The 18,761-nt window shown below is 44.2% G+C and overlaps 1 protein-coding gene across 1 annotated transcript in view; it reads right to left on the bottom strand.

Moving 5' to 3' along the window:
• tmeff2a (transmembrane protein with EGF-like and two follistatin-like domains 2a) overlaps positions 1-18,761 on the bottom strand; it is an 89,392-nt gene that overhangs the window by 43,185 nt on the left and 27,446 nt on the right. Inside the window, exons 3-4 of the mRNA XM_034562123.1 lie at positions 12,759-12,888; positions 1,875-1,901 (exon numbers count right to left, since the gene is read on the bottom strand). Coding sequence (XP_034418014.1) covers positions 1,875-1,901; positions 12,759-12,888 — 157 coding nt within the window. The remainder of the gene's footprint in view (positions 1-1,874; positions 1,902-12,758; positions 12,889-18,761) is intronic.

The following is an 18,761-nucleotide window of genomic DNA, read 5'->3' on the forward strand; positions in this document are numbered from 1 at the left end:
GAAGAGAACAAGGTTCCCCGGCACCCCGTGTGGCCTGCACTGAACTTGCAAGTTTTTTTTCATCTTCTTTTTTAAACTAGCCTCGAGTATTTTCAGTGGGAAATGGACAGTGGCAGTGTAACACGTGTTGTATAAGCAGATTTGTATAGTGGGCCTCCCAGTTGTACAAAATAAACACCCAAACAAACTCAACAACCTCAGTCAAATTAATCAGTTTGAGATTAGGACTCCCAAAGGACGGTGCCAGTTACGTTTTAGTGAGCCGTGTACACAAGAAAATGTGTAATTGCATTTTCCAAAACACACTATCAGTTTTCCAAATTATTTCCTGCCTCCCCGGCCATGAATTTCAGGCTGATCTGAAAATTATCTTTGCTGAGACTCCAAAGTAGCTCGAGACAGAAAAATCCATCACAATTCCCCGTCACAATCACATTATCATTCAGTGCAGCAGTTGTGAGCCAAAAAAACATTCAAAAAACAAACAACAAAACTCTCTTTTCTTTATGACGCAATCAAGGCCACGTTGATGTGTTTTTTTTTTCTTTCTTCTTTGTGAACACGCCATGCTCCCTGCCGAATTACTCAGATATAAATAAGTTTGATTGGTAAAAAAAGAAAAAGGAATGAAAATGTGTATTGATATAAAGAATATTAGCAGGCGGCGGTGGCTCAATTAAGAGGGACGAGGGAGGGGGGGGGGGGGGCAGGGGGGGATAAAGTCCCGGCCCACCGGGGCTCCCGATGACCGGTCCCACTCTGGACTTAACCAAAGTGTTTCCCACAGGATTGTGCAGTAAACAATGCAATTATGACCACAATTTGGTTGTAAAGATATTAATGACGTTGACAACAGCAAAAGCACCCACACCTCACCCGGCCACCCACACCTCACCCGGTGCACCCACACCTCACCCGGGCACCCACACCTCACCCGTGCCCTTTCCAAGCTAAACTAGAGCCGTTCACTGCGGAAGAAATGTGTCCGCCGGGAAAAAAAATCAGAATTCTTTTGGGGGCAATTCATCATAATAATATCATAATGTCGTTCTGGCTTCAAATTAGAAAGCTGAAATAATATTCAAAAAGACCTGTTTTATTATGCTCACATAGCGACTAATGCCGCCGTTAGTCACGCCACTGTCACTTCAACCACGCCATTTATGTCTCACACCTTTTTATTTGTATTATTCTTTTATTTCCTCCATTAATCTGCGCTACTGCTGCCCTTGAGCTGCTGCAACCACCACATTTCCCTTGAGGGCATCAACAAAGGTTTATCTGGTCTCTTCTTATCTTTGAGGTACACGACCATGTGGGGGCAGTGGCAATCAAGCTGTAAACACAACACTGACACATTATCACATTATAGAGCAAACGCATAAAAAAAAGCATTAATGGAGCCACATTCCCATTCATGTGGGGTCGTGTGTATTTGTTCATATGAGGAAATATCTGTCTGCTTGAGGCTCCGCTATGTTCACCAGATAGCTAGTCAAGTTAGTCCTGTGGCACCCATTACCAATATACTGTAAACAACGAGGTGTATCAATAAAATAAATAACAAAGGAGCAACCTAACACGGTTAACGGAAGCTAACGTTTTCATTATTATAGTGTGTCATTGGGGTCACATGTGTTTTGTTTTTTTAATGATTTAAAGGATTTTTCTAACTGCATTCAAGTCAAACTTCTTTATTTGCTTATGAATGCACACCCTGTTGTTTTAGTGTCACGAAAAAGCCCTATTTTCCAAAGGGAACTTGCCTCGCAGCGTGCCGAGCTGCAAACAAAGAGTCAGTGGAGGAAGAAACACGGAGAAATGCATTAAAAAGCAGTGCATGTGGAGTCAGAACAGAAGAGGAGTAATCTTACCATCGTCTCCTGATCCTGAGCCGGCATCTGCGGAGGAGGAAAACACAGTTATTAACCAGTCAGACATTGGCAGAATGAGCCTGTGTATCTGGCCGTTGGTAAGTGTGTGTGTGTCTCGGCCTGTGAATATCTGCTAGCGAGAGTTCATTGGCTGTAATGAATGCCATATCCTTTCCTCTCATTCAAAGCTTCCATCGAGGTGTGATGCTATATTAATGCTCCTCTTCCCAAACATCCCAAAGAACCTTTCTTTATCAAAATAACTGGTGAGTTTTGTCAACATTAATACACTCTTTTTTTTTTTTTTTTTTTAAGTGTACGATGCTGTTACGACAGCGTCCGGTCCGTGAGTCGAATACTTCGTTGGATGAAAGCATGTCTGAACGGATTACATCTCCTTTTTTTCCTCCAATCTATTTTGACTTTTGGCCTTCACAAGTTATTGGAAATGTTTTGATCGAGATTCGGAAAATCCTACGCAGTCAACGCTGGAATCTAATCCTGCAAATAGTATTTTACAAATAGCATTAGCGTGGCCGGATCTTTATCTGCCGCTGTGCCGAAATACCAAGTTTCTAAACAATGAATAGTCATGCAAAAAAACAACAACAAAAAATCCAATGAATCTGCATTCAAATATTGATTTAGAACTCCGGTGTTGACGTTGACCATGGAGCTTCAAACTATTTGTTCCGGCTCTCGATTGCGTGGAGAGTGAGGCGCTTCATGTACTTTTGCGTCCACTTTTTGATGGACACGAGTTCTTTCTTAAAGATGGTGCACAAAGTGATGCGGAGAAAAGCAAAGTGAAGGGTTCTTCTGGTGGCTTTGAGCATCGCGCATCTTCTCCATTCTACGGCGGCACGTTGATGATAACGCCTCCAAATATGGACCTGCTCGTGGCGGGGGCGTGCTGTGGGGAGGCGCTCAGCGCGCTCGGGTTACGCCTCGGCTCCTTATCCACGGCTTTCACAGGGAATCTGTGCGGCGCTCCCTCAGACGCAGCGAGCTTACTGACACTGTTCAACAATATGGCTGTGAAAGGGATACTAATGAGCACTTCCACCGTGTAACCTGAGCCGCGGCAGAGAGCAATCCGCTAAAACGCCCGGGGCCAGAGACCAGACGCAGGGCCTCGGAGGACTGGTGGATAATAGCTCAGCTCCATGTGAATATCATGTGAGAAGGGTTTCAGCAGAAGCTGTGCACACGGTTCAACACATGGGGTCTGCCCAGCAAGCTGTCCTGATACGTTTAACGACGCGAGCTTTGGGTCGATGGAATACATTTCTGAACGGGATGACGCCCCGTCTCCAGTGTGATGCTCCTTTGAGGTCAGGGCAGCAGATGGTCAGCTGTGCCGAGGGGGGAAAGCAGCTCTCATAGCGACCAGTCAATAATCAGCGAGGTGTGGCCGCCTCCAACATCACAGTAGACATGACTTAATGTGCTGGCAATGTTTTAAAAAGCTATTTAATAATTCAGTTTCTTTAATAGAGACGTGGTAGTGTAAAAAAAAGCTAGAATTACCATCCTCGTATGTCAGGTTCACACACATGTCCGACTACATTGTCTTCACTTCATCATTTTATCCTTTCCGACGTTCGTGTGAAGACGTCTCCGTTTTGTGAGCAGGTCACAGTGACCTTGACCTTGTCCTTGTGTCTTTTGTGCCCAATTTGAAAAAAAATCCCCAAATCGCCTTCACTAGAAGGTGCGGACGTTTAGGAAACCCCCAAAAACATAATGTTTCCGTCGGTGTGCAGGCATAAAAATACAGTGTGGCAGACAGCAATGAAGGAGTGGTCCTTTCCCCCTCAACCCACGGAGGGTCGCACTTAACAGACAAAAGGTACCATCTGAATACCATCTGGACAATGCCCTGATCACATGAAGAGTACACGCATAGTGGCTTTAAATTAATTCCAATAATTATACAGAAATAAAATGTACAGTACTGATTGGCTCCTGTGTAGACAGAAGAGAGACTCATTTGGTTTGGGGTTACTTTATTAGATGCTGATGGAGTAGGGCGTTACCCATGACGATATTAAACCAACCAGAGAGTAAAGCCAGAACTGAGAGAGGGAAATATGTTTTTTACTCTGACAAAAAGGGTTGCGAGTATCAGATGCAAGAGCGAGTTAGCCCTCTATTCTAGTCTGCTAGATATGCAGCACAGTCAATATGAGAGAATATCTGCAAAATGGGAAAGGGTGTAACTATTGCAAGAATCCCACGATTCCTCAAATAATACATATATATATATATCAGAACAAGACTTCTCCTTGAGCAAGACTTGGTTAGATGCATATGCATAACGGTATGGAAAAAACTTTTTATTTTTCTGTATGGTGCTTTTCTAAATGTTGTGAGATACTAATATTTTTGAATATCAGTGTAAAAAAAAAAAGCCCTTTTAGTGGCTGCCAGCTGCAGCGCTCGTTGTTCAATACTGGACCAATTTTAAAACATCCAAGTTAAAACATCCAGAAGTCTCCCTTTGATCCAGTGTAGCAACGCTCCGACAAAGGCAGAGGAGAAGACTGCAAACATGGATTCAAACAAAGCACGATTCAAAAGTCGTCGTATGAAATGCATACAACACGCTTGTTGGATCTCACTGACACACAAAAAGTGCAGTTTTTTTGAGACAAAGAAAAGAAAGCAAACAGAAAGTGCTCCACTGTTGTTTAAAAAGAAAACTCCAGAGGCCAACTTGATGTTGGAAGAAAGAAAATATATATCTGGATGCACAGCCTCTGCATCAAGAAGCTGCCCTCCTCTGGTTTTAAATCTGCAGGATTTCCGTGACCTTGGGACAGGAAGAACACTGCAATGTGCAGTGCTTCATGAAAAGGCTTAGCTTCGAAGGAACAGGCTGAATCAGGAGGGGTTCATGGGAGATCAATAAAAACCTTTAGTATCTGTACAAGGCCAAAGGTTTCAGGAGAGAAAGACCGGCATTAGAAAATAGAACAAAATGGCAATGGAGATAAGCACAAGCGCACTTTTCTGCCCACTTGTCTGCCAAATAAAGGGTCACGAAGAGGAGGTATCACACAATTTTATTTTGTGAGAGGCACAGAAGAGTGAGCAAGAGGGCAGAGGAATACCAAGAGAGAGAGAGAGGATGAGAAAAAGAGAGAGAGGAAAAACTGGTTACCTCTGTAGACAATAGGAGATTGAGGTGATTTTCAGTTTCGCAGCGATTGATTAGACGAGGGAGAGAGAAAGAGAGAGGAACCTTCTAGGGTAACTGTTATTAACCTCACTGTGCTGCTGACACACACACACACGCACGCACACACACACACGCACACACATGCACACACACACACACACCAATGAACCTTCTGCTGTAAATAAGGCGTGAAAGTTGGGCTGCAGTATGCAGGGATGGTGACAGACACTCTGCATGGCAAACTACTTGTGTATCTTTGTAAAAATGATTCTCATATTATGAAGAGCTATCTCTACTGTGAACCCTTGTGATGGATTTAATTTTTTTTTCTTTGTACAAAAACGTTGTATCTCTCAAATGCGTACAAATGAAGGTATATCTGCAGAAGTTGAACACTCGCAAAATACAAACGATATATTGTTATTATAGATATGTGCAATATCTAGGACAGCAAGAGCCAGATTATTGGAGCTGGGGCACGTGGAAATAAGAATCCTCAGTATTTGCAGCTCTGAAGGATACGGTAGCTGTCTGGGGAGAAGACTTGTAGAACAAGTTTTTGCACCTTTGAAAATAATTTTCCATCAAAGCCGAACCTGATAGGAAAAATGTTCAGCTCAGTAGGAAACATGTTTTTTTTAATCTACTGACCACAGGGGTTGGCGTATCCCAGGATTCTGCTAGAATCTTCACCACCAAATAGCTTTCCTGACAGAACACAGCTCCTAAATTCAAATCTGAGAAGCGGCGGACCGTCCAGGCCCTCACTATATCACTATATCACACTCTAATTTGCCAGAATTGCAGACGTTTCCTCCCTGATTGCCATTAGAGGATACTTTTTCAACCGGCCAAATCTCTCTTGGATTTATGAGCATATTGCAGGATTCTGCATGGAGCGATTTACGTCCAATGCCAACATGTCATCATTCATATGGAGGCAGAACGCATGGGGGTGGAGGTGGGGGGCGGGGGGAGATGGCTGACACCAATCTGCAACGAATGCTTGCAGTTCAATTCCTGACTGACACTCGCCAATGCTAAGCTACTGCAGAGAAGCACACGCTTTACTAACGGTGGCATTTGAATGCAGCCCAGGATTTTGCTGAATCATCAGTCATCGAAACCATGATCGTCCTAGTCTGGAGATAGGGTTGTCCCACCCTAAAATGTCCTTTTAGAAAGACCTTGAATCCCCTCTGGGGTGCTGCGCAGTAGCTCATCTTGACCTGTGACCTCCCCGGAGAACAAGCCAAAAATAATTAAATCTCCCTACCTATCAATAACGTCTTAGCACATCATAAACTTAAAGTGCTTAGAATTCAGATTAACCAGTTAGCACCGACAAGACCTGATTTTCTTTTTGTATGTAGAATTAGCGGCATATTTAATGACTTCTCCTGTACTGTATGTGAGATTATAGTGACACTGATTCTCATTTAGCTCCTGGTCTAGTACTAACCCAGAGTGTGCGTCTTAAATCACCATAAACATATGGCTCCTGTCATCTGTTGGTGCTCAGGGCTTTGCAGAGCGACAAAACGGTGATTAAACATGTCATCAACATTTTAACAGTGTGTCAATTAAACTCCCCCATTGAACAACTTCCTGGAAGTTACACTGTTGATATTTGTGAATGGCGTTGGAAAGTGCTATGTGAGTGCTTGCCTGAGCTAAACTCCCTCCTTTGGGGAAAATAGGCTGCTTAGTTTGTTTCACTTGGCCAAGCTAATGCTCCGAACCGCGCTGGGCTAGCGCTTGAAAAAGTGTTACCATCCTGTGGTAATCAGCACTCTACTGGTTTCGTAACGCTGAGCGCTCTCCCTGTTATCAGCCTCTAAATCACAACTTCCTTATCTGTCTGTGACATCAAGGTGATAAAGACCGGAACGCAGAGGAATAAAGGAAGTGTGAATTTGCTCCTTTGTCTGACAGATGTTGCGCCCGAGAAAAATCAATACTGGGCAAGGATACCCCACTTTGTCAGGCGGCTCAAACCTAAACCTCCGTGGGATAATGACGTGCGCGCTCTTCTTCGGCAGCCATCGCAAGATGCCTCTCCTCGGGGCCAAAAGACAGAAGGCTACGGTGTCACGTTCGTCTGTGCCGCCTCGGTGTCGACTCTTAGCATGAAACTGGCACCTCGGCATGCCGCCTGTTTACTGTTTGGAATGACAGCAGACGCTAACGTCTGGCCCTCTTGGCCTTCAGCGGCACCCAAGAGGGTTAATGGGAACACAATACACTGAGCTGTCAGGTGGCGGTTTGGTTTGGTGCACACGGCGAGGAAGGTCTGTCGTGTGCAGTGGACACACGGAGAGACCTGGTAATGTGGCGAGATTGGTCGGCCGTGCGTGCACGTGAAGGTCGAACATCGAATAGGAACATTTGAATAACTAGCGCCCTTCCCTCTCACCTACTGCTGGGGCGATATTCACTGAAGTCTCTTGAGCCCATTTAGATTTCAGCTCACCACTCGATGGCTGACAGAAAAATATCAATCTGAGAGGAAAAATTGGACTTCCATTCATCAGGTGAGTAGAAACGCAATGTCACATTTATGCTAATGTTGCTCTGCATCGGTCGGGAGTAAACATAAAAACACCATTCCTGATACTCCATTTTCTTTTGTTGCAAATGTATTATTAATCTCTGATGTCAAGTTTCTCGCCCCAAAATGTTTTTTACCTGATTACCTATGATTACCTACGCCAACATTATGAGTTACGTTTGCTCAATACTCCATTTTTTACCGTATAAAACATCGTAATATAACTCACATACGTATGCTAGCCGTTAGCTCCGTTATTTGGTCAGCTAACGTCACCAGCTCTCCTCCTGCCAGTTTATTCACAATGTAGCGTTATCAGGGGAACTGTCTATCATCCCTGGTACCTATGGTAAAGTAGAAAAACAAGGTTTTACTTTATTTTAGTTGGTATCGACTAGGTAAGTATCGTTTTCTCGTGACTTGCTGTAGGTGGTAATAGGTAGTGTTTGGGAACATGTTAAGTATAATTACTTCATGAGGTCATGGTTTAAGTCTGAATAAGTTGTGTAATATTACTTTTAGTGTACCGAAAAAGAAATTAAATGTTTAATTTAAAACACAATTACAAAACCACCTTTGTAAATGCTAATGAAGATCATTTAATATGATCAAAAACAAGTGAATGTGATAGGATTGTTTTCTCAACATGAACAGGACTTTTTTGTTTTGTTTTACTTTACACTTTTTCATATATAGAGAGATGTTGGTTTTCAACAACAACAAGTTTTGAAACTGGCAAGCAGACATATATGCAAACTGTGAGAGAGAGAGAGAGAGAGAGAGAGAGAGAGAGAGAGAGGGGTTTTATGCCAGTACATGGCCATCTAGGCTGAAGTAGTTTTGATGCTCGCATTACTTACAATTAGTTACTCATATCGCTGGTATTCGTGATATCTCTTAGCGTTTTTCCAGCGCGGCACTCGTTTTGCGCTGGCTTAGCAGAGTATCAACTAAACGGCTAAGTGGTGAAGAGAGCCGAGAGGAAACACTTCAGAAGTAGCTGCCTGCCCTACTTTTCCACATGAGAGGGTTTGTGTGCAACACTTACTTATGTAAGAAAGCTCCTACGCAGCAATCTCGTTGTGTGTTAAACTTTCAAATGAAAAGCAAGCATTTGTAAATTTAGACATCCCCGTGATATCGAAGATGTCATTACCATGATTTGACCGTATTTCGGTCGTGTTTCAAATTTCCTTTTTAATATACCAAAGCTGCAAGGTGGCAGACATTTTTTTATTTCTTCCCCAAATCAATTTAACTTAAAAAAATCACTTTGTCACGTCATGATAGCTTGTTGCTATGGCAGATACTCAACTGAGAACTGTATTTAATGAGAACAGTTGTACATACAAAACATCTATTTTTTTATTTTATTTAACAACCCCTTAAATATCTGTTCACTACTATTATATTTTAATGAGGGCATCTGTTCTCCACTGACAGCTGACTTCCCCCTGAGGAGAGCTGTTTCCAAGCTGCCTTTGACCTTTTGGAAGCCTCCGCAAACAGAAGCCGATAATGCTCACATTATTACTGTAGATTACTCGTTAAAAGCCTCAATAAATGAGTGCAGAAGCATAATGAATGCATATCAGATGCTTCCCCGCGGGGCACAAGGACTCACTGAGTGGTTTGATGAGTTGTGAATCATACTCTGACCTTTTGTCACCAGATGTTAATGTAAACGAACATCTATCCCAGAGTTCACAGCGACACAGTGGTGTCTATTTGTTTGGTTCAATTGGCAGAGACAAGTTGCAGTTTGATTGGCATGCATCAGCGCACATATCTTATTATTAAAATGTAGTGTGAAAAGACTCATAGTTTTGGTTTTGTGCAAAAACAGTATATAGAAAACTAGCATAGTAGACGGTACAATAAGAATGCAGTATGGCGCTGGCACAGAATATAGATGTTTATGACCTTCTTTCCTCTGAAGTTTGGTCTTAAAAAGCTCCACATCCCAAGGCGATCACATGAGTGTTTTACAGAGAAAAGGCTGCAAAGTTTGCATGTTTTAATTAGTCAAAATAGTATTTAATTATTATTATAATTGTCTCTGGGCCCCTGCTGCATTCCCAATACATTGAAACAGCGCGACCACACTGAAATGACTTGAACGCACATTAACCCACACATGTAGTGTTCAAGATAAAAACCGCTGTGCTAAACTTAGAAGGAGCGAGTGAGGCTCGGACGCCCCTGGAATGAAAATGGATTGGCCCGAGAGAGAGAGGGAAGTACAGTTGTGTTATTGTGGCCTTGTTCTGGGTAAACGCCAGCGCAGAGCGAGGCTGACATGTGACGCGTACTGTAGAACCTCTGTCACAGTTTGTTTTTTCAGAGGGCCGCGGCCACAAAACACCTCCTTGTTCGAAGCCACGCGTTCATTTCTCAGAGGCACCGCTTGTCGCATTGGAAGAAAGGGGACCTCTATCCCTTCTCTCCTTCAAAAAGATACATGAATCCATATCACGCACACTGGCTTACGCCATCCCATGGCTCGCTGAAGAAAAAGGGAGACCTCACACACACACACACGAGCGTACAAATGGAGCACTTCAGAGAGAGAGAGAGGGGCTGGGAGGCTCCATGTGACTGTGCACTGGCCTCCGCGCGTTCCCTCTGCAGAGCCGTGCCCGTTCAGGGGCCTCCTGATGGACTCCCGCCTGCTGCCTGGAACTGCTGCAACGGAGGCACTGACTCCGCCGAAGCAGTGATTCACGCGTGCCTCTGGAAAGAACACGCGGCGGACTCGCTCATTCACAACTCACTCAGAACATGACTCACTAATTGGTCGATAGCGAGAGAGAGAGAGAGAGAGAGTTCCCCTGGAGGGCGTGAGGGGAATGCTTATTTTTAAAGCAGACGCTCGTCCGTTTGGATTCGTCGTAATAGGATGCAAAGACGGTAACGTGGGCCAAACCTGATTACATGTGTTGTCATGATATAAACACTAGATGGGGTAAATAAAACACCGCCTGGTCTTGTGTTTGAAAATGTGCTGCGAGCATAGTGAAAAGTGACATAAATGGGAACCAGGCTTGGGCGGTAACAGCGTCTTGAAACCTTTTGTGCTTTGGCACCTTTTGTGCTTTGCCAAAGGCCCCTCTCACGGGACCGACGGGCTCATCAGAGATGATATGACTGGCAGTTGAATAAAATCAAGTGGCGGAAAAAGTTTTTGGGGAAGACAAAACCCGCAGTCGCCATCTTTCTGAGTTCTGTTCAGCTGCCAGTTGCATCAGAGAACGACCTCTGGTAGAATACATGACATCAACACGGCATCATAGAAAGCACGGCGTCTGTATTCGGGACCTCTAAATAACCTTGTATACCATAATGCCGTCCAACCCTGATAGGAAAATGTAGCATATGTACACGCCAGACGTGTCTTTTAAAAAAAAATTTAAAAAACTGAGTAACATAAATAAGACTTTATGCTCAGTCACCTGGATGGAAATGCAGTAATGTTACGAGGAATCTCATTTCTACTGCTGCTTACAGATGTTAATCCATATAAGCGTTCCCAAACCTTTTTAATGACCAGGAACCTTTAACTTTATGGCACTGCATGCTCCGAGCGGCACTACTGGTCTCCATAACGCGGCTAATGAAGTGGCTGACCTTTCCCGACTGAAATGGCGCCCACCCACTCAGCTGCTTTAACGCCAAGCTATGTCAGCAAACAGCAATCCTAATTATGTGAGATCATTACAGAGAGTGCTTCTTCCTTCCTGTCCAAGGAAATATGAAAACAATAGGTGTTTGCCTAATTGGACAAGGCAAAGAAAAGTTATATTCTAGTTCAAAAATAAAAAAGTTGTTTCTCAAAAATGTTCCCTATGTACTGCATTAGGGATAATCGACAACAAACTATGCAGCGGTTGAAGAATATGCAAAGACGGAGGACAATCGCTCGTAAAGCAGAGGGGGTGGTTTGCCCCTGTGGAGGAGGTTTTCTTAAAAAGTATTGTCCCGCTCGTACCATGGCCATGGTCTTTATTTTGCTCTATTCTTTTGTTGAAAAAAGAGGTTTCACTGGATTCCTCGCAGAACTAATGCGAACACTCTTTAAAAAATGATGAAAACAACCATTCCAGTAAAGAATGAAGTGGCCATCGAGATGATGTGTGATTCAGTTATTGAATTTTCTGCTATGTCGAGCATGCCTCTTGGCAACAGCGTTACAGTAACCAACTATGACAATTCATGCCGTTTGACATTTATTTACGCATTGCGTAACGCAAAGGCCATAGCTGTCAAGCTTTCCTCAACTTTCTGTTTAACACACCGGATTGAAATAAAGTGTGTAATTAACGCCCGGCAGTTGAGCAATGCGGCGCTCGGTTTCCTTTCGCTAAGGACATTGACGATGACATCTTCATCTGTTCAGTGGGAACACTTGTCACTTGTCACTGAAGTTGTGCTTGTTACATTAAACTTGGGGAAATTACATCAGTCTGTCACCTCTGGCAATCCCCCCCATCGTGCTTTAATTTCTCTGATGTAATGCGTCACTGAACCCCGTCCACTGGAAGTATTTCCATGTATTGATGAATATAATATTTACATATTGAACGGCAGGTATATTCTACGTTAGATTGGGTACTTTTAACTTGAGTGGTATTATTGCTATTTAACTGGGTGGTAGATTTGGAAGCAGAGAGACCCCCGCAGTGCCACACTAGGTGGTTTTTTACCCCCCGGCGTTTTTTCTGTCCCTGTCACGGAATAAGACGTGCAGTGAGCCCGCGCCCCGGGGGAAGATAATCTGAAAAAAGACTGTTTTTTCGGCGTGATCGAGACTTGCGGTGAAATTGGGACGGCCCCGCGTTTGCTTCTGGCCTCAGACATCCAGGGAACAAAAAATAAACTGTGCACAAGACGTGGGAACATTGGAAGTTCACGCTCAATACGTCTCAAATGACACTTTTCTCACGATGTTCTTGACGATAGCACATCATTTCTATAGAAAATACACCGTGGGCTTTACACCATCTGCATGCTGCCAGGGTGTTTCCTTCCCTCCTTGAGTCTCATCTGTGGGTGTGTACATGTTGCGTCCTCTGTACTTGTGTGTGTGTGTGTGTGATGAGCATGTTCCTGTTCAGAACTCGGGCACCATAGCGATGGAGAACGCACGTACCGGCGGGACAGGCGCCTTCCGACATGATGAGGACTTCAGACTGCTGCTTGCAGGCGTCCCTGCGCAGGAAACACTCGTTCTGGTAGTTCTGGTTGTTGGAGCCGCACACCGGGGCATAGTCGTTGTTGCACTGCCGAGAGGAGAGGAGACAACAGGTAAGGAGGTGAGGTCAAAACATTGAATAAAGATGATCCAGTATTCAGACTTTGAAGCTATAGGGGCCATTGTCTTGACATGGTAAGGACTTACTTACTCAGTGCTTCATCACACACTGTGTGTGAGGCCTTTGTATTAAATTAATGCCCCTTTAGAAATATTATATAAATTAATATGACGGACTGATTTCATCATTGTATTATTATTCATCATGCATTTTCAAATAGGAAAAAGAGAGATATTCTCAACTGCAAAGATAACCCACACGTTGATTAATGTATAAATACAGATTACAGTCTACGAAAAAAATAACCTGTAAAATCAAGATGAAAATGCAACAACTTGCAACTTGTTTGAACCTCACAAAGACCCCGGCATGAGGAGGATATAGGGAACACGTTTCTGTTTGAATTCGGAAAGCTTCTATTTCCTCGCTGTATTTGGAGACATCCCACTAATCAAGTTTGTGAGGTGTTGGGTTATGAATGTGTGGTAGAAAGCAGAGCAGAAAGATTGCTTTTGACACATCAGAGGTCCTTTCAGTGCAAATGCAGTTTATTTAAAGACACCTGCGGTTCACACCTTGACCTCAGAAGACCTCAACTGGACACGTTGGAGTTCATGCCGGGTCCAGATGGGAGAGTACAGCATACAATAAAATGTCTGCAATCACACAATGTAATAAAATAATAATAATAATAATAATAATAATAATAATGGGAGTCAAAGGTCGACGTGTGTTTGTTTTCGGTCTGATGCGCACAAATTGTGTCAGCTGTTTTTTGTCAGTGTGAATCTGAGGTCTTCAGTCGACCGTGGTGAAACGGTGTTGTTTGAACTTTCTGCCTAATGGCTTTCGATTATGACGAGATAACAGCGGTGAAATACGTTGTCAAATAAAAAGAGAATGACCAAACCCCAAGGAGAAGCATTGTTGTATACAAATACATACGGCAGTGAAAATAAAAGATGCAGGATACGTGTATCAAATTGAAACCGACTGCACAGTTGGCCTTTTGACAGATCTCTACATTTTCTTTGGAGATTTACAGGGTTTACATTTGTTTATCACTAGATTCAGTTATAAAGGACAGCTGGGGGGTGCTTGTCTCGTCAGCATTGTATTCACTTATGGAATTGACATATCATCAAAATCACATTACAATTTGAAAAGCTCTGCAAACATATTTTCAGCTTCCTACTACGAGTTAAGGCCTTTACTCCCACGGGACGTCTTTTTTCTTTTTTCGCACATTAATACATTTTTCCGAGCTGTTGTTGTTTCTGACATGATACTCTCACACAGAACACGAATATTACGTGTCGAATAAGCAACGCTATTTCTTTTACAGAATCAAATCGATTTTCTGAGCTTCCGCACTGCGAATAAAGACATCAACCAATCACGCTGTGCGTAAAAGACATATTCAAAACGTGCCCTCTAGTGTCCAACAACACAAAGGCTACGAAGTCCGAACCGAGATGGCACGTTTTATAACTGACATCAGCAGCTCAGACCAGATAGACTTGTTCCATTCTTACCTTTCACAATAAAAGCCCCAGACATCTGTTTACCAGAGGCAGTTTAAATTCATCCAGAGCTCAAAGGAAAACCCTCTGGGTCAATAGAAACCTGGCGGTTGGTCCTCTGCCTGCGAGACAATCTCTTCAAACCTTTTATTGAAGAAAGGCTGCAACTTTGCATCTCTGCCGGTATGAATAACTTTTAGTTTTGTTTGTTCACTGGTTTAAAGTGGACAAAGGCGATGTCATTGTACGTCCAACATTTGAATCGGAATCTGAAGACAACTCTGATCAAACACACCCACAAACAAGATTAACTGACCCTTAACTTCTTGATGAATAATATACAGGTTAAGGGACTTTGCTCAAGGGCAATGAGCAAAATATGCGGAGGTATAGGAGAACACGAGATTCCCCACGTGATTTGTTGGCTTCGGAGCAATTTTAGATTACCGATGACTGATGGCACTGACCAGTCGTTTCTTTTCTTTTCTTTTTTTTTGGGGGCCGCAGTGGAGAGATATTCATTTGATTTGATATTGATTCCCCTGTGCTACACCGCAGGAATAAAAAATGTGATTATTCAATTGTGAAATATTCCCAGGAAAGACGGAATGGCTATCAGAGGGTCCAGAGACATTTTTGCTCCGCAGTCACATCCCCGTAACCTGATTAAATTCAAATGCTGAAAAATGGTCAACGTGTGAAAAATGTGTTCCTGCTGGGTGTGACATCACAAGGACTCGTTTTGAGAGTCCCCACAGGAAGGAGGCTAAGGAGCTCACGGCTCTTTGTCTCCACTTCTTTTCCCCTTTACGTCGCCAATGGATTGACCCGGGAATCGGTTCTCTCTGGGCCAAATCATCCGTCTGGTGTGACCTCACAGAACAATACACGACTCTCACAAAAGCACACGACTGAGGGGAAGAATGTTCACGCTCTGTGAACGTTCACAGCCACGTGACACTCAGACGACCACGTAGTAGATACGGGCTGCTTCTACGGCCACACTAAGCCGGCGGGAAAATGCATCTTTGTCTTCTCATTTTGGCCCCCGGCTCACGCTAAGCGCCGAAGTCTGAGCTGCTTAACAACATTCACCAACAGGAACACATTTTTTTTAAAAAGGCCTGCCTTGAGTTTTTTTTCGTGTGGACAGTAAAAAAAAAAAGAAAAAGAAAAAAGGGGAGCTTTGTTAAAAGAATGGTGTAAGCCTGCTCCGGTCACAGTCAGGAGCTATGATGTAGTGAGGAAATAAACTTTTTACCACCTGTAAGCCACCGTAGGGGCACTTATTTTAAATACAATTATAGCCTGTCAAACAAAATAGCTATTGTCATGGACTTGTATTCAAGAAATGGGCGTAGTCACCGTGACGTTACCCATTGGCTTGTTGACTAAAGTTTTGAAGCCTCAAGTTCGTCATTTTGGCCGTCGCCATCTTGTTTTTTTGCAATCAGAAGCGACAGCAGAGCGTGGAGTGTCACACTGTGAAAGGGTTAAAGTTCTCGGAAGAAAAACCTCTAAACCGTAAAACGCTGTGGTCAACCACAAGGTCACCACGGCCTGAATCATACTCCGCTTTATGGTCTGTTTTACTCTAAATGGGAGAATATTTTTCTAAATGAACATCAGGACTTGAAAGTACCATACGGCCATGTTTATAATGTGAACTAAGGGGAGAAATCAAGTGAGTCGCCCTCTGATGGCCATTAGAGAGAATGCAAGTTTAAGGCACTTCAGCCTTGGCTTCCCTTTTCAGATCCAATGGTTGCCGCCTGATTTCTGCTCATTTGTGGGAACACATTAAGTCACATTTCATCGCAGTAGCACCGGACATACAACTTTCATGAGCAGCAGTCGTGACATTCATTTTGACATCTTTCCAACAAATGAACGATATTTAATGACGACCTCAAACCTTTGTCTTTAGCGATCCGAAGGCCAGCCAGAAAATGAAACCAAGAATATTCAGCATATGATTAGGGAGATGATTATCATGCTTCGTTCAGGTCCGACAGCATAAACCTATGTAAAGGACGGCAGCTAAACTGAGGGTTAGGGTTACCGCAGGTGACCACAGACAGCAGATCGTTTAGGTGTTTGAGTGTCGACAGAAACCTTTGAGCAAAGGACAATCAGCGGCGTGAATGCACATCGTTTTTCACACACAAATTCAGCCGGCTTGCCGAGAATCTGAGACACGCAGACAAACACAAGGACTGTTGGCCGCGGGGGAGCGGAAAAAAATAACCGCGCCATCAATTCAGGAGCCCGGGAGCATCAGAACGATCAAGTGCGAACACCAGCTGAGGAGGGGGAGAGATGGCAGAATGCACATAAAGACGGTAAAAGGAGGAGGAGTGTGGAATGGAAAGAGAAACATGCACACTGGCTCTTGATCAAAGGGATCGAGATGCAGGAAGGGGCGAGAGAGGCACACATGATGAGTGGAATTGGACTTAGGGCAGAGAAGAAGTCAGTGGAAATGGATGAGAGTGAGACAGGAGGAGACCGAGGGGCAATGAAAGTAAAGAAAAATACCGACGTGAGACACAGGCGGCTACAGAGCGAGAGAGAGCGAGAGAGAGAGAGAGCAAGAGAGAGAGGGAGAGAGAGAGAGAGCGAGAGGGAGAGAGGGAGAGAGAGAGAGAGAGAGAGAGGAGCCCTGGCTCAACAAACTTGGCACGATAAAAAAGAAACACAGCGCCTGAAGAAACTAAGGCACAAAGATATAAAAAAAGAACATTATAAAATAAAAAAAAAACAAGAAGAATAAATGGGGACAGAGAGAGAGAGAGAGAGAGAGAGAGAGGAATAGAAAATCCCCACAAAGGAGAGTGGGAGAGAATGAAAAAATGGCAACCCCACAAAGGCGCTTGGAATAGCTTACTGCAGGGCCCGCGCTTTATTTCTTCTTCTTTTTTTGCCATCCTCTATCCTTCCCCTCTGTCTCCCACTCGCTTCCCCTCACTCTCACACTCTCTCCCATCTGGCTCAGGCTGTTCTTAACCTGGGGACTCTCGCTTTATGCCAGGCATGATGCAACGGAAGGGAAAGCTGCCCGGCAGAACCCTGCGGGTCTTTTTAAGAGTGCCTTCTTTTCCTGTGAAAAATCCCCACACCCCATCTCTTGATCTTCCCCGGCTCTCAACCATGCGGAAAGGAGAGGAGTGGCGAGAGGATGGGTGATTTGAAACCTCCGTCTCCCTCAGAGGAGCTGCAAAACGGAGGCGGATTACAGTCTCATCCAGTAACACTGCGGTACGTGGGCACCAAGGAGGATCCTGGGTGTCGTACACGGGCCTCTGAAGGCGCGTTGGGTGCATCTCTCTCATGCTTCCGGTGAGGAGGACCAAGGGGCGAGCGAGGCTGCGACGGGTACGGCGGCGGAAACAGAGTCAAGACATGAAACACTGACGCAAAAAAAAAAACTTATGTGCCAAGTTCTTATTTACTGATCTGGGACTTGACGTGAGAGCGGAGCGGAGGTTACAGATTTCAAACTTCTTCAAACTGACTGGTATTTCTACACAAAGCACTTCTTTACACGTCAGCACGTGGCCATATTAGAGACAAAGGCGTTCTTGTTATAGCCTTATTGTCGGGGCGCCGCCGCTTTGATCCTCGAATGCCTTGATGACTACCGGCGTGTGATGCTGGCGGCCTGCTCGTGTAAGCTGTTGCACTTTACCGTCGGCCCGGATCCCTGTCAGCGAAATAAATGTAAAGGAAACACGTCAAAGGGTCCAAAATAATAATCAGAAATCGTAGATATTTGTATGAAAGATAGGGCCATTTGAAGGAAGATTCTGGAGGAGATAAACAAGTAAGTGGGTATGTTAATAATGGGGGGGGGGGGGGATGGTAGAAGACAGGCGGTGAGGAAATGTGATGCTCCACAGTTCTGTGCAGACAGGGTAGCGGGGTCCATATGGCACGGCCTTATGTGCCCGCTGGCTCGGGCTTTGCTAAAGTCCGCTGTGACAAAACCTGGACAGTCGCGTGGCGTTTCGACCTGAGAGCAGAGGTGTAGAGGGTCCTGCGCGTGTGTGTGTGTGTGTGTGTGTGTGTGTGTGTGTGTGTGTGTGTGTGTGTGAGTGTGCGTGTGCGTGTGCGTGTGCCCTTCTGTGTGACTAGAGTGGCTTAGGGGACATATGGAGGTGAGCGTCGGTGCACTACATACGTGTATGTTCTTCGGAGTTCTATTTGAAGCATCTTGTACGCATTGAGGTTTGTTTCCATTCTTTCGTATCCCTTCCCAGACGTTCTGTTTTTGTTGTTGTTTTTTTTGTCTCTAGAATTTAGTTTCCATAATCCTCC

This window comes from Cyclopterus lumpus, chromosome 21 (genome assembly GCF_009769545.1).
Source record: "Cyclopterus lumpus isolate fCycLum1 chromosome 21, fCycLum1.pri, whole genome shotgun sequence".
NCBI lineage: Eukaryota > Metazoa > Chordata > Actinopteri > Perciformes > Cyclopteridae > Cyclopterus > Cyclopterus lumpus.